Genomic DNA, 17338 nt, shown 5'->3' with positions numbered 1-17338 from the left:
CGCAAAGCTTTTACTACCTCTTCTCTGTTTACCAAACCATTCTCCCTAACCCTCTCACTTCGCACACCACCTCGACCACATCATCTAACATATTCAACAAACCTTCAAAATACTCACTCCATCTCCTTCTCACATCACCACTATGTGTTATCACCTCCCCATTAGCCACCTTCACCTATGTTCCCATTTGTTCTCGTCTTATGCACTTTAAGTACCTCCTTCCAAAACATCTTTTTATTCTCCCTAAAATTTAATGATACTCTCTCACCCCAACTGTCATACACACACACATATACCTATCAACACACATATACAAACATATACACCAACATATACATATATATATATATACACAGGTACATAATCACACTTTTTGCCTTCATTCCTGGCACTGTTTACCAAACCATTCTCCCTAACCCTCTCACTTCGCACACCACCTCGACAACATCATCTAACATATTCAACAAACCTTCAAAATACTCACTCCATCTCCTGGTGCTACCCTGCCCCACAGGAAACAGCATCACTACCCTCTGCTTCAGCAAGGGAGCACCAGGAAAACAGACTAAAAAGGCCAAATTCATTCAAACTTAGTCTTTATCTGTCATGTGTAATGCATCAAAACCATAGCTCTCTATCCACACCCAGACCCCCTAGACCTTTCCATGGTTTACTCCAGACATTTCACATTCCCCCAATACATATTTGCCATTTCACACTTCAGTGAGGTAGTGTCAAGAACAGGTGACTGAGCCTTACCGAGGGGAAAATCCTTACTTGGCCTCCTTCTCTCTTCCTTCTTTTGGAAAGTAAAATAAGGAGGGGAATTTCCTGCCCCAGCTCCCGGCCCTTTTATGCTCCTTCTACAACACACAAGGAATACGTGGGAAGTATTCCTTATCCCTCATCCTTAGATATATATTTATATGTACCATAGTCTAAGCCACGTACCTATTCTATCAACTATCCACAGAAGGATGAATAATAGATTAACTGTGGAACAGCTGCCACAACCAGGATTTGAACCTAAATGGACTCAACCCATGAGTGAATGTGTTATGGTCAGCAAAGCTAACTGCTTCACCATGGAAGTCCATAAATAAACAACATATTGTGTATGTTTAGCTGTCCTACACATTCTTGTTCCAATTCAAATGAAATATATTTTACTTTTACACTAAACTATATTGTTATACATGTAAACAGTGTACTGAGTTGCAGTGGTGATTTGCTGACATGAACATTTATAACTTTGCATACAAAATGAATGAAGCTACTTGCAAACAAAATTGAGCTTAAAACTCCAACCAGGAAAATCTATTGGAAAAATAAATTTTTTTTTAGACCTTTTATGACCTGAAATAGCAATTTGGACATTCAAAACATTTTCAAGGTTTTAAAAAAACCAGATTATGGGATATTTTAAGACTTATTGAGGATCTGCAGGTACATTGCAACAGAGAAAATGCCCATCTGTCAGCCAAAAAAGAAACACTATTAGGAAAAAGAACATATGAAGGAAATGCATGTATATTTAAAGTTATATAGGTCACCAGTTCCAGTCCACCTTCTACGTGTTTACTCACCATTAGGAAAAAGATCATATGAAGGAAATGCATGTATATTTCAAGTTATATGGGTCACCAGTTCCAGTCCACCTTCTACATGTTTACTCACCATGAGATCCTTAAGGTGACTAAGACGAGAAATGTATGGAGTGAGGGTGGCATTGAGGTAGGTCATAATAGTAGGCTGGTCCTTGCCTACTGACAATACACGGCTAATAATGGTCATGATACGCTCAGTTTCTGCACTATCCAGCCGACTCTGTTCCAAGGCTCTCTGTAAATAAGAGTTACGTTACTGGCTGTACACTACTTTTCTTTGTGCACAGTCATACAGTTTTGTGCATTTGCTGGGATCTACCATTCTAATTATGAACCTAACTAAACTATACTGTCTGTTTATTCCTATTCATACTTATTGTGCCACTTCCCAAAATACATTGTAACATGACCCATTTGGTCTACTCCAAATATCAAGCTAAGTCCTTGCACATTTCTCAAAACCACTGTATACTGAAAATTCTCAAAAAAAGCTACAACACTAAATATACAAATCTCTCCCTTGGATATCTTTATACATAAATCAGTCACTTTTATTATCTATATTTCATTAAACTTTGTCGCTGTCTCCTGCATTAGCGAGGTAGCGCAAGTAAACAGACAAAAGAATGGCCCAACCCACCCACATACACATGTATATACATACACGTCCGCACACACATATGTACATACCTATACATCTCAACATTTTTTTTTTTTTTTTGCTTTGTCGCTGTCTCCCGTGTTTGCGAGGTAGCGCAAGGAAACAGACGAAAGAAATGGCCCAACCCACCCTGATACACATGTATATACATACGTCCACACACGCAAATATACATACCTACACAGCTTTCCATGGTTTACCCCAGATGCTTCACATGCCCTGATTCAATCCATTGACAGCACGTCGACCCCGGTATACCACATCGATCCAATTCACTCTATTCCTTGCCCGCCTTTCACCCTCCTGCATGTTCAGGCCCCGATCACTCAAAATCTTTTTCACTCCATCTTTCCACCTCCAATTTGGTCTCCCACTTCTCCTCGTTCCCTCCACCTCTGACACATATATCCTCTTGGTCAATCTTTCCTCACTCATTCTCTCCATGTGACCAAAACATTTCAAAACACCCTCTTCTGCTCTCTCAACCACAGTCTTTTTATTTCCACACATCTCTCTTACCCTTACATTACTTACTCGATCAAACCACCTCACACCACATATTGTCCTCAAACATCTCATTTCCAGCACATCCACCATCCTGCGCACAACTCTATCCATAGCCCACGCCTCGCAACCATACAACATTGTTGGAACCACAATTCCTTCAAACATACCAATTTTTGCTTTCCGAGTTAATGTTCTCGACTTCCAAACATTCTTTAATGCTCCCAGAATTTTCGCCCCCTCCCCCACCCTATGATTCACTTCCGCTTCCATGGTTCCATCCACTGCCAGATCCACTCCCAGATATCTAAAACACTTTACTTCCTCCAGTTTTTCTCCATTCAAACTTACCTCCCAATTGACTTGACCCTCAACCCTACTGTACCCTACAGCGAGAAAAAAAAAAAAAAAAAAAAAATATATATATATATATATATATATATATATAAATATATATATCATCCCTGGGGATAGGGGACAAAGAATACTTCCCACGTATTCCCTGCGTGTCGTAAAAGGCGACTAAAAGGGGAGGGAGCGGGGGGCTGGAAATCCTCCCCTCTCGTTTTTTTTTTTTTTTTTTTTTTTTTTTTTTTTTTTTTCCCCAAAAGAAGGAACAGAGAATTGGGCCAGGTGAGGGTATTCCCTCAAAGGCCCAGTCCTCTGTTCTTAACGCTACCTCGCTAATGCGGGAAATGGCGAACAGTTTGAAAGAAAGAAAAAGATATAAATATATATATATATATATATATATATATATATATATATATATATTTTTTTTTTCATACTATTCGCCATTTCCCGCATTAGCGAGGTAGCGTTAAGAACAGAGGACTGGGCCTTTGAGGGAATATCCTCATATGGCCCCCTTCTCTGTTCCTTCTTTTGGAAAATTTAAAAAAAAAATGAGGGGAGGATTTCCAGCCCCCCGCTCCCTTCCCTTTTAGTCGCCTTCTACGACATGCAGGGAATACGTGGGAAGTATTCTTTCTCCCCTATATATATTTATCTATTTATTCACTTTGCCCTCTCGCCGTCCCCCAGACAGAGAGAGGACCAGGTTTTACAGAAATGGATTGGACAAAAAGAGAGGATGAGTAAAGAAAGATTGTCATAAAACAAAAGTGGAGATCACCAACAGGTTTAGAGGGATTAAGTGAACGAAGCTCGGGGCATCAAAGCTTGAACATTCAGGAGGATGAGAGGCATGTGCAGAATAAAATCAACTGGATTAGTGTTGTGTATGGGGTTGATATACTTTCAGTAGGCTGAACCAGGGCATTTAAACAGCCAAGGTAAACCATGGAGTAACCTAAGGGGTTTGGCTGTGGATAGTAGGCTCCAATTTCAGCACATTATACATGACAGAAAAAGGACACATGCAAATGAGGCTAATGTTCATTTTACTCAGATGTTAACTTGCTGAGGTGGCATAGGACGCTGTATATATAAAGCTCAAAAGTGTATGTGTCTGTCTTTATGTCTGATTGTTACCCCACTACTTCTAACTCATGAAGCCATCTTGATTAGGTTTTGTGGGTTGATAGGTTGGAACCAATGATATGTATATAAGGGGTTTTCTACCTTCTCCACTCCCATCTATGTTGGGTTTGAGCTAACATATGTCCATGTGTACTCTGAATGTAAGTTGATAGTACTGTAAATTTTTTTCATTATCCAGTGTGGCTTTTAAAACGTATTTAGGGACACATGGGTCTTAACATGGAAACTGGCCCAATGCTACAGTATCTGAAAATAAATATTTTTTTTTTTTGTCGCTGTGGTGATGTGAGAAGGAGATGGAGTGAGTATTTTGAAGGTTTGTTGAATGTGTTTGATGATAGAGTGGCAGATATAGGGTGTTTTGGTCGAGGTGGTGTGCAAAGTGAGAGGGTTAGGGAAAATGATTTGGTAAACAGAGAAGAGGTAGTGAAAGCTTTGCGGAAGATGAAAGCCGGCAAGGCAGCAGGTTTGGATGGTATTGCAGTGGAATTTATAAAAAAAAAGGGGGTGACTGTATTGTTGACTGGTTGGTAAGGTTATTTAATGTATGTATGACTCATGGTGAGGTGCCTGAGGATTGGCGGAATGCGTGCATAGTGCCATTGTACAAAGGCAAAGGGGATAAGAGTGAGTGCTCAAATTACAGAGGTATAAGTTTGTTGAGTATTCCTGGTAAATTATATGGGAGGGTATTGATTGAGAGGGTGAAGGCATGTACAGAGCATCAGATTGGGGAAGAGCAGTGTGGTTTCAGAAGTGGTAGAGGATGTGTGGATCAGGTGTTTGCTTTGAAGAATGTATGTGAGAAATACTTAGAAAAGCAAATGGATTTGTATGTAGCATTTATGGATCTGGAGAAGGCATATGATAGAGTTGATAGAGATGCTCTGTGGAAGGTATTAAGAATATATGGTGTGGGAGGCAAGTTGTTAGAAGCAGTGAAAAGTTTTTATCGAGGATGTAAGGCATGTGTACGTGTAGGAAGAGAGGAAAGTGATTGGTTCTCAGTGAATGTAGGTTTGCGGCAGGGGTGTGTGATGTCTCCATGGTTAATTTGTTTATGGATGGGGTTGTTAGGGAGGTAAATGCAAGAGTTTTGGAAAGAGGGGCAAGTATGAAGTCTGTTGGGGATGAGAGAGCTTGGGAAGTGAGTCAGTTGTTGTTCGCTGATGATACAGCGCTGGTGGCTGATTCATGTGAGAAACTGCAGAAGCTGGTGACTGAGTTTGGAAAAGTGTGTGGAAGAAGAAAGTTAAGAGTAAATGTGAATAAGAGCAAGGTTATTAGGTACAGTAGGGTTGAGGGTCAAGTCAATTGGGAGGTGAGTTTGAATGGAGAAAAACTGGAGGAAGTGAAGTGTTTTAGATATCTGGGAGTGGATCTGGCAGCGGATGGAACCATGGAAGCGAAAGTGGATCACAGGGTGGGGGAGGGGGCGAAAATCCTGGGGGCCTTGAAGAATGTGTGGAAGTCGAGAACATTATCTCGGAAAGCAAAAATGGGTATGTTTGAAGGAATAGTGGTTCCAACAATGTTGTATGGTTGCGAGGCGTGGGCTACGAATAGAGTTGTGCACAGGAGGATAGATGTGCTGGAAATGAGATGTTTGAGGACAATGTGTGGTGTGAGGTGGTTTGATCGAGTGAGTAACGTAAGGGTAAGAGAGATGTGTGGAAATAAAAAGAGCGTGGTTGAGAGAGCAGAAGAGGGTGTTTTGAAGTGGTTTGGGCACATGGAGAGGATGAGTGAGGAAAGATTGACCAAGAGTATATATGTGTCGGAGGTGGAGGGAACAAGGAGAAGAGGGAGACCAAATTGGAGGTGGAAAGATGGAGTGAAAAAGATTTTGTGTGATCGGGGCCTGAACATGCAGGAGGGTGAAAGGAGGGCAAGGAATAGAGTGAATTGGAGCGATGTGGTATACCGGGGTTGACGTGCTGTCAGTGGATTGAAGCAGGGCATGTGAAGCGTCTGGGGTAAACCATGGAAAGCTGTGTAGGTATGTATATTTGCGTGTGTGGACGTACGTATATACATGTGTATGGGGGTGGGTTGGGCCATTTCTTTCGTCTGTTTCCTTGCGCTACCTCGCAAACGCGGGAGACAGCGACAAAGCAAAAAAAAAAAAAAAAAATATATATACATATATATATATATATATATATATATATATATATATATATATATATATATATATATATATATATATATATGAGCTTGGGAAGGAAACTTGTGTGAGGAAGTACCAGGAGAGACTGAGTACAGAACGGAAAAAGGTGAGAACAAAGGAGGTAAGGGGAGTGGGGGAGGAATGGGATGTATTTAGGGAAGCAGTGATGGCTTGTGCAAAAGATGCTTGTGGCATGAGAAGCGTGGGAGGTGGGTTGATTAGAAAGGGTAGTGAGTGGTGGGATGAAGAAGTAAGATTATTAGTGAAAGAGAAAAGAGAGGCATTTGGACGATTTTTGCAGGGAAAAAATGCAAATGAGTGGGAGATGTATAAAAGAAAGAGACAGGAGGTCAAGACAAAGGTGCAAGAGGTGAAAAAGAGGGCAAATGAGAGTTGGGGTGAGAGAGTAGGGCAAATGAGAGTTGGGGTGAGAGAGTATCATTAAATTTTAGGGAGAATAAAAAGATGTTCTGGAAGGAGGTAAATAAAGTGCGTACGACAAGGGAGCAAATGGGAACTTCGGTGAAGGGGATAATGGGGAGGTGATAACAAGTAGTGGTGATGTGAGAAGGAGATGGAGTGAGTATTTTGAAGGTTTGTTGAATGTGTTTGATGATAGAGTGGCAGATACAGGGTGTTTTGGTCGAGGTGGTGTGCAAAGTGAGAGGGTTAGGGAAAATGATTTGGTAAACAGAGAAGAGGTAGTAAAAGCTTTCCGGAAGATGAAAGCCGGCAAGGCAGCAGGTTTGCATGGTATTGCAGTGCAATTTATTAAAAAAGGGGATGACTGTATTGTTGACTGGTTGGTAAGGTTATTTAATGTATGTATGATTCATGGTGAGGTGCCTGAGGATTGGCGGAATGCGTGCATAGTGCCATTGTACAAAGGCAAAGGGGATAAGAGTGAGTGCTCAAATTACAGCGGTATAAGTTTGTTGAGTATTCCTGGTAAATTAAATGGGAGGGTATTGATTAAGAGGGTGAAGGCATGGACAGAGCATCAGATTGAGGAAGAGCAGTGTGGTTCCAGAAGTGTTGAATGTGTTTGATGATAGAGTGGCAGATACAGGGTGTTTTGGTTGAGGTGGTGTGCAAAGTGAGAGGGTTAGGGAAAATGATTTGGTAAACAGAGAAGAGGTAGTAAAAGCTTTGCAGAAGATGAAAGCCGGCAAGGCAGCAGGTTTGGATGGTATTGCAGTGGAATTTATCAAAAAAGGGGGTGACTGTATTGCTGACTGGTTGGTAAGGTTATCTAATGTATGTATGATTTATGGTGAGGTGCCTGAGGATTGGCGGAATGCGTGCATAGTGCCATTGTACAAAGGCAAAGGGGATAAGAGTGAGTGCTCAAATTACAGCGGTATAAGTTTGTTGAGTATTCCTGGTAAATTAAATGGGAGGGTATTGATTGAGACGGTGAAGGCATGTACAGAGCATCAGATTGGGGAAGAGCAGTGTGGTTTCAGAAGTGGTAGAGGATGTGTGGATCAGGTGTCTGTTTTGAAGAATGTATGGGAGAAATACTTAGAAAAGCAAATGGATTTGTATGTAGCATTTATGGATCTGGAGAAGGCATATGATAGAGCTGATAGAGATGCTCTGTGGAGGGTATTAAGAATATATGGTGTGGGAGGCAAGCTATTAGAAGCAGTGAAAAGTTTTTATCGAGGATGTAAGGCATGTGTACGTGTAGGAAGAGAGGAAAGTGACTGGTTCTCAGTGAATATAGGTTTGCGGCAGGGGTGTGTGATGTCTTTATGGTTGTTTAATTTGTTTATGGATGGGGTTGTTAGGGAGGTGAATGCAAGAGTTTTGGAAAGAGGGGCAAGTATGCAGTCTGTTGGGGATGAGAGAGCTTGGAAAGTGAGTCAGTTGTTGTTCACTGATGATACAGCGCTGGTGGCTGATTCATGTGAGAAACTGCAGCAGCTGGTGACTGAGTTTGGTAAAGTGTGTGAAAGAAGAAAGTTAAGGGTAAATGTGAATAAGAGCAAGGTTATTAGGTACAGTAGGGTTGAGGGTCAAGTCAATTGGGAGGTAAGTTTGAATGGAGAAAAACTGGAGATAGTAAAGTGTTTTAGATATCTGGGAGTGGATGGAACCATGGAAGCGGAAGTGAATCATAGGGTGGGGGAGGGGGCAAAAATCCTGGGAGCCTTGAAGAATGTGTGGAAGTCGAGAACATTATCTTGGAAAGCAAAAATGGCTATGTTTGAAGGAATAGTGGTTCCAACAATGTTGTATGGTTGCGAGGCGTGGGCTATGGATACAGTAGTGCGCAGGAGGATGGATGTGCTGGAAATGAGATGTTTGAGGACAATATGTGGTGTGATGTGGTTTGATCGAGTAAGTAATGTAAGGGTAAGAGAGATGTGTGGAAATAAGAAGAGCGTGGTTGAGAGAGCAGAAGAGGGTGTTTTGAAATGGTTTGAGCACATGGAGAGAATGAGTGAGGAAAGACTGACCAAGAGGATATATGTGTCGGAGGTGGAGGGAACGAGGAGAAGTGGGAGACCAAATTGGAGGTGGAAAGATGGAGTGAAAAAGATTTTGAGTGATCAGGGCCTGAACATGCAGGAGGGTGAAAGGCGGGCAAGGAATAGAGTGAATTGGATCGATGTGGTATACCGGGGTCGACGTGCTGTCAATGGATTGAATCAGGGCATGTGAAGCGTCTGGGGTAAACCATGGAAAGTTTGGTGGGGCCTGGATGTGGAAAGGGAGCGGTGGTTTCGGTGCATTATAAATGACAGCTAGAGATGGAGTGTGAACGAATGGGGCCTTTGTTGTCTTTTCCTAGCGCTACATTGCACACATGAGGAGGGAGGGGGATGTTATTCCATGTGTGGCGAGGTGGCGATGGGAATGAATAAAGGCAGACAGTGTGAATTGTGTGCATGTGTATATATGTATATGTCTGTGTGTGTATATATATGTGTACAATGAGATGTATGGGTATGTATATTTGAGTGTGGGGACGTGTATATATATACATGTGTATGGGGGTGGGTTGGGCCATTTCTTTCGTCTGTTTCCTTGCGCTACTTCGCAAATGCGGGAGACAGCGACAAAGCAAAATAAATAAATAAATAATATATATATTTTTTTTTTTGCTTTGTCGCTGTCTCCCGCGTTTGCGAGGTAGCACAAGGGAACAGACGAAAGAAATGGCCCAACCCACCCCCATACACATGTATATACATACATCCACACACAAATATACATATCTACACAGCTTTCCATGGTTTACCCCAGACGCTTCACATGCCCTGATTCAATCCACTGACAGCACGTCAACCCCGGTATACCACATCGATCCAATTCACTCTATTTCTTGCCCTCCTTTCACCCTCCTGCATGTTCAGGCCCCGATCACACAAAATCTTTTTCACTCCATCTTTCCACCTCCAATTTGGTCTCACACTTCTCCTCGTTCCCTCCACCTCCGACACATATATCCTCTTGGTCAATCTTTCCTCACTCATTCTCTCCATGTGCCCAAACCATTTCAAAACACCCTCTTCTGCTCTCTCAACCACGCTCTTTTTATTTCCACATATCTCTCTTACCCTTACGTTACTTACTCGATCAAACCACCTCACACCACACATTGTCCTCAAACATCTCATTTCCAGCACATCCATCCTCCTGCGCACAACTCTATCCATAGTCCACGCCTCGCAACCATACAGCATTGTTGGAACCACTATTCCTTCAAACATACCCATTTTTGCTTTCCGAGATAATGTTCTCGACTTCCACACATTCTTCAAGGCTCCCAGAATTTTCGCCCCCTCCCCCACCCTATGATCCACTTCCGCTTCCATGGTTCCATCCACTGCCAGATCCACTCCCAGATATCTAAAACACTTTACTTCCTCCAGTTTTTCTCCATTCAAACTTACCTCCCAATTCACTTGACCCTCAACCCTACTGTACCTAATAACCTTGCTCTTATTCACATTTACATATATATACATATATATACACACATGTACACAATTCATACTTGCTGCCTTTATTCCTTCCCGTTGCCACCCCGCCACACATGAAGTGACAACCCCCTTCCCCTGTATGCGCGCAAGGATGCGCTAGGAAAAGACAACAAAGGCCACATTCGTTCACACTCCGTCTCTAGCTGTCATTTATAATGCACCGAAACCACCGCTCCCTTTCCACATCCAGGCCCCACCAAACTTTCCATGGTTTACCCCAGACACTTCACATGCCCCAGTTCAATCCATCGACAGTACGTCAACCACGGTATACAACATCGTTCTAATTCATTCTATTCCTTGCATGCCTTTCACCCTCCTGCATGTTCAGGCCCCGATCGCTCAAAATCTTTTTCACTCCATCTTTCCACCTCCAATTTGGTCTCCCACTTCTCCTCGTTCCCTCCACCTCTGACACATATATCCTCTTTGTCAATCTTTCCTCGCTCATTCTCTCCATGTGACCAAACCATGTCAAAACACCCTCTTCTGCTCTCTCATCCACACTCTTTTTATTACCATACATCTCTCTCACCCTTTCATTACCTACTCGATCAAACCACTTCACACCACATATTGTAATCAAACATCTCATTTCCAACACATCCACCCTCCTCCACACAACTCTATCTATAGCCAAAACATTGCAATCATATAATACTGTTGGAACCACTATTCCTTCAAACATACCCATTTTTGCTTTCCAAGATGACATTCTCGCCTTCCACACATTTTTCAACGCTCCCAGAACTTTCGCCCCCTCCCCCACCCTGTGGCTCACTTCCATGGTTCTATCCGCTGCCAAATCCACTCCCAGATATCTAAAACACTTCACTTCCTCCAGTTTTTTTCCATTCAAACTTACCTCCCAATTGATTTGTCCCTCAACCCTACTGTACCTAATAACCTTGCTCTTATTGACATTTACTCTCAGCTTTCTTCTTTCACACACTTTACCAAACTCAGGTACCAGCACTGTATCATCAGCGTACAACAACTGACTCACTTCCCAAGCTCTTTCATCTACAACAGACTATACTTGCCCCTCTCTTCAAAACTCTTGCATTCACCTCCCTAACAACCCCATCCATAAACAAATTAAACAACCATGGAGACATCCATGCATCCCTGCCGCAAACCGACATTCACGAAGAACCAATCACTTTCCTCTCTTCCTACTCTTACACATGCCATACATCCTCGATAAAAACTTTTCACTGCTTCTAACAACTTGCCTACCACACCAAATATTCTTAATACCTTCCACAGAGCATCTCTATCAACTCTATCATATGCCTTCTCCAGATAAATAAATGCTACACACAAATCCATTTGCTTTTCTAAGGATTTCTCAAATACATTCTTCAAAGGAAACACCTGATCCACACATCCTCTACCACTTCTGAAACCACACTGCTCTTCCCCAATCTGATGTTCTGTATATGCCTTCACCCTCTAAATCAATACCCTCCCGTATAATTTCCAAGGAATACTCAACAAAGTTATACCTCTGTAATTTGAGCACTCACCTTTATCCCATTTGCCTTTGTACAATGGCACTATGCAAGCATTCCGCCAATCCTCAGGCAACTCATCATGAGTCATACATTAAATATCCTTACCAACCAGTCAACAACACAGTCACCCCCTTTTTTCACAAATTCCACTGCAATACCATCCAAACCCACTGTCTTGCCAGCTTTCATCTTCTGCAAAGCTTTTACTACCTCTTCTCTGTTTACCAAATCATTCTCCTTAACCCTCTCACTTCACACACCACCTCAACCAAAACACCCTATATCTGCCACATCATCTAATACATTCATCAAACCTTCAAAATACTCATTCCATCTTCTCACATCACCACTACTTGTTATCACATCCCCATTAGCTCCCTTCACCAATGTTCCCATTTGTTCTCTTGTCTTACACACTTTATTTACCTCCTTCCAAACATCTTTCTATTCTCCCAAAAATTTAATGATACTCTCTCACACCAACTCTCATTTGCCTTCTTTTTCACCTCTTGCACCTTTCTCTTGACCTCCTACCTCTTTCTTTTATACATCTCCCAGTCATTTGCACTATTTCCCTATTAAAATCATCCAAATGCCTCTCTCTTCTCATTCACTAATAATCTTACTTCTTCATCCCACCACTCACTACCCTTTCTAATCTGCCCACCTCCCGTGTTTTCTCATGCCACAAGCATCTTTTGCGCAAGCCATCACCGCTTCCCTAAATACATCCCATTCCTCCCCCACTCCCCTTACGTTCTTTGCTCTTACCTTTTTTTATTCTTCACTCAGTCTCTCCTGGTGCTTCCTCAAACAAGTCTCCTTCCCAAGCTCACTTACTCTCACCACTCTCTTCACCCCAACATTCTCTCTTCTTTTCTGAAAACCTCTTCAAATCTTCACCTTTGCCTCCACAAGATAATTATCAGACATCCCTCCAGTTGCATCTCTCAGCACATGAACACCCAAAAGTCTCTCTTTCGCGCGCCTATCAATTAACATGTAATCCAATAATGCTCTCTGGCCATTTCTCCTACTTACGTATACTTTCCTACTTATGTATACTTATGTACATCTCTCTTTTTAAGCCATGCATTCCCAATTACCAGTCCTTTTTTAGCACACAAATCTACAAGCTCTTCACAATTTCCATTTACAACACTGAATACCCCATGTACACCAATTATTCCCTCAACTGCCACATTACTCACCTTTGTATTCAAATCACCCATCACTATAACCCGGTCTTGTCACATACAATCATTTTCCCACATTTACATTTTTCAAAACCACATATCACTGTAGAAACCATTAGCTTTTCTAGAATACTCTTTAACAACGTACCACTTATATCCTCATTTTTCAGATTAATCTCCTGAACTCTGCCGCAAATCTCAAAAAATTTGATTAGACCAATTCAACTTTCCCAACCATTCTATTACTGTACGCTCATGTTTAACTTCCACAAATCAGAAAAACTAATCTTAACCTTTCAAAAACATATTCCTCATATATGCATGATTACACTTTATCTTTTCATCATTTTCCTTGGAGTTCCACACATATGCCCACCTTTAAACTATCCATTGCCTGTAATCAGGTCCTGAACGTGCAGCAGGATGAAAAGCATGCATGGGATAAAGTGAGTCGGAACAATGTGGTATACAGGAGTCAATGTGTTGTTTTTGATATTTACTTAATATTTGTGTGAGATTATTCTGATCTGCAATATACAGAAGGAACATATCACCTACTTATCATTGGCTGAATGGTAAAACTGATTTTTCTATACACTATTTCACCTAAGACAGCACTTTTCAAGAAACCAGCCAAGATGTTAACTGAGAATTTGCTAGTCCTTTACAGTTTGTTGCCAGAGCTAGAGAAACCCAAGCAATGGCAACAATGGCCTCTCCCCATGACTAAAAAATATAAGGAAAATACCACTGAAACACATTATTGATCTGCTAACAGTATTTTTATGCAAAAATATATTCAAAACACTGTTTGGTAAGTCATGGTAGTGAACTGGAACATTCTGCATCCTGAAACAGGTCCCAGCTTCAATAGCCCATTACTATCATGATAGTCAATGAAACACTTCCTAGCTTCATTTAAGATGGTGTCTACGTACAAAACATGCAGTTCTTACAACTAAAAAGCATGTACATCTGCCTTTTCTCAATGTAAACTGGGTCATGGAAGATGCTAGAATTGTATCTTACATTGTCGTCAGAGGTTTGAAATTTATGTCCAAGATTGGTACTGGCATTTCCAGGTCTCAGCCAAGTGAAGCATTGACTTTAGAAGGGACATTCTCAAAGTTCTTGTATGTGAGGGGCTTACTGTTCTAGCATAGATAAAAGATCTCAAGATGGAAGTTCTTCAGTGTCATGGACACCACCTCAAGGACATCAGTCTTTTATAAACCAATGAAACATTCACCGAACACACATCAATAACATAACTAATCATGGATATCATCTTTCTTGGGTAGAAGTTTTGTCACTCTCATCAATCCAACCCACACATGTACTGAAGAACTTTATAACATTGGCGCATTTGACTTCCAACCTGAATTGCACAACCTCACAGTACCTTGGGACCACAGACACTGGCTTTGTTCATGTCAACTGTCAGGACTGTGGACAGTTATGTTTCCATCTGTGAGCCAATAATCCATTACTGAACTTATCACATGGGTTCCAGGCATTCTTATATTTAGCATCCACCAGGTTTGGGTGCCCTAGTCTTGTTTCTCTGGCAGTGCCTGTATACCTGCAACTATACTCCTCTTTTAGATACCTCACCAAATCAGAAATGGTGAAATACTTGTCTGCATATATTTCAGATAATAGTGCACTCATGGAAGTGTGTTGCATGTCAGATGTATCTCCATCCATAGAAAAATGATAGAAATCTGTGTTCAGTTCATTATCTTCATAAATCTCATGCTCAAAATTGGAATCACTAACAGTAGCCTCACTCAGGTCAATTAGATGAAGCTATTTTGCAACTCAACGAATGCTAATCCAATAAAACATGTTGCTTCTGAACTGAAATGTTAAGAACACCCAAAAATACTTCAAACTCATAAACACACAAAGTATGTCCTTATAAAAAAAATGAACTATATAAAACTGAATGATCTGATTGAAGATCACCCTAAACTCTAAATAACAAAGCTTGACTACCATAACACAGCCTCCAATGAATGACGCACCTTGCCAAATACAGGTACACCACCAAATTTCCAACAACTTATGGTTCAGCACCTCCTTCTACAGTACTGGTTTGTCAACTGTTTATGATATAAAGAAGCAAAGAGAGGAAATAATGAAATTCTATGCAGACAGCGATTCCAAGAAGCAAATGACAATTAGAAAAACTATGAAAGATGGTAAGAGTACTGACCATGATTTAGTGATGATGGAATGGATGTGACAGTGTCAGAGTGATGGAGTGGACTTGTCAGGTACCTGTATTTCATTTATCTATTTAACTTACATTTAATATTCAATTCAAATTTCAAGCAGTCCATGGTATACTTTAGACACATGGGAGGAGTATAATTAGTGGGTTGGAGGTGTGATGATGAATTACTATTACATGACCACAGTTGATCCAGCAAAATGGTTAATCCAGCAAAGCTTTGGAAGCAAGAGTGCTGGAAAATCAGTGGTGTACCTGTATGGTATTTCAAAATTTTACAAGACAAAAACCAAATTATTTATATTTTTCACCATTCCATACCTATATCAGATTCATCTCCAATCATTCAACTAATAACATTACAATATTTAGAAGCTTAACTCAAACATGACACGAATTAAGGACCAGAGAATGTGCTGAAGTGTGGCACAAGATCAACCTTCATGATGGCATGTGGGAGACTGGAATGTCTCCCTCACTCTACTGTGCATGGCATCTATCTTGAGTGGGAGACTGTGTTGCTCAGTGACAGGAGGAAGACTGCCATATTGTAGGAGAATGATTTACACCAAAAATGGCCCATCACTGATACATGGTGGAGGCTTGAAAATGCTTTATCTAATTAGTCATATTTTCCTAACAAAGAGTATGATCTTGAAAAGCCATGACTGTAATGGTTGCAGTATAAACTGATTTTAGTGTTAAAATTAGCCTCAATAAGTTGTAAGAATTTCAAGATGTAAAACCACAAGACTGGGCCAAAGTAAGGTCTATCTATCTATCTATCTATTCATCTATCCATCTATATCACTGATGCCCATTCCCTCCCATCAATGAAGGCTCATAGCAAAAGTTTCTACTAATCCCTGTCCTTACAATCTTCCCTTGCATACAATGCTCCATGCATTCTTCCATCATCCAGTATTCCTCTACATTATTTGCCCATGTCACAGGGGGTTTTCCTCTCACACCAACCGCTTTCACTGTACAATTAAACACTCTCACATCAACTCCTTTAAATGTACAATGAAACACTCTCCTTGCAAACTCCCAGTTTGTGTTCTTTCCACATGCCCAAACCACCTCAAAATATTACATTGCAACTAATCTACCACTGAATAATTCATTATCTTTGCATTCCCTGCCATCCCAAATCTCTCATACACCTCTTCATTTCTTTCTTCATTCCATCTAATCACACCACATGCTCTTCTTAAAAAGCTTATTTCCACAGCCTGGATTCTTGACCTATGTGACTCATTCCTTGTCCATGTTTTGGCTGGATAGGTCAGGGTTCAGAAGAATATGCAGTCCTTTCATACTCTTTTCACTTCCATACTTACACCTCTACCCTATATCATTCTATTAAGGGACCCAATAACTCTTCTACCCTGTAGTGATCTTGTCCTAATCTCGCCTTCCATCTCGCCAAACTTAACCACGACAGCTTCTAAATACTTAAATTCTCTCACCTCTTCCTGTCATCCCTCCCCATATCAAAGCACAATTGAGTACACTTTCGTCTTTCACTCTACATGGTCTTAAAAAATCTATACTTTCAATCAGTTTCCTTTCAAACACCATTACTATACTTGCATTCACCTTTAATTGCCTATGCTTATACACATCATAAAACATACCTACAACCTTCCACAACTCCTCTCCACTTTCAGCAACCAACACAGTATCATCCGCCAACAGGCTTGCCACCAGCCACCATATCATAGCAAGAATTGTGGGAGTATGTGATAGAGTGCAAGAAAGTAAACTCTAGATTGATATGGGTAAAACTGAAAGTGGATGGAGAGAGATGGGTGATTATTGGTGCCTATACACCTGGTCATGAGAAGAAAGATCATGAGAAGGAAGAGTTTTGGGAGCAGCTGAAATAGTGTGTTAGCAGCTTTGATGCACTAGACAGGGTTACAGTGATGGGTTATTTGAATCCA

General features: G+C 41.1%; 1 protein-coding gene across 3 annotated transcripts in view; it reads right to left on the bottom strand.

The window, feature by feature from the left end:
- cdm (importin-13-like protein cdm) overlaps positions 1-17338 on the bottom strand; it is a 312820-nt gene that overhangs the window by 143250 nt on the left and 152232 nt on the right. For all 3 annotated transcript variants that reach the window (XM_071662694.1, XM_071662684.1, XM_071662703.1), the window contains exon 12: positions 1678-1842. In XM_071662694.1, coding sequence (XP_071518795.1) covers positions 1678-1842 — 165 coding nt within the window. The remainder of the gene's footprint in view (positions 1-1677; positions 1843-17338) is intronic.

This window comes from Panulirus ornatus, chromosome 1 (assembly GCF_036320965.1).
Source record: "Panulirus ornatus isolate Po-2019 chromosome 1, ASM3632096v1, whole genome shotgun sequence".
Taxonomy (NCBI): Eukaryota; Metazoa; Arthropoda; class Malacostraca; order Decapoda; family Palinuridae; genus Panulirus; species Panulirus ornatus.
The sequence above is the reverse complement of the archived record's forward strand: the minus strand, read 5'-3'. Positions and strand labels throughout refer to the sequence as shown.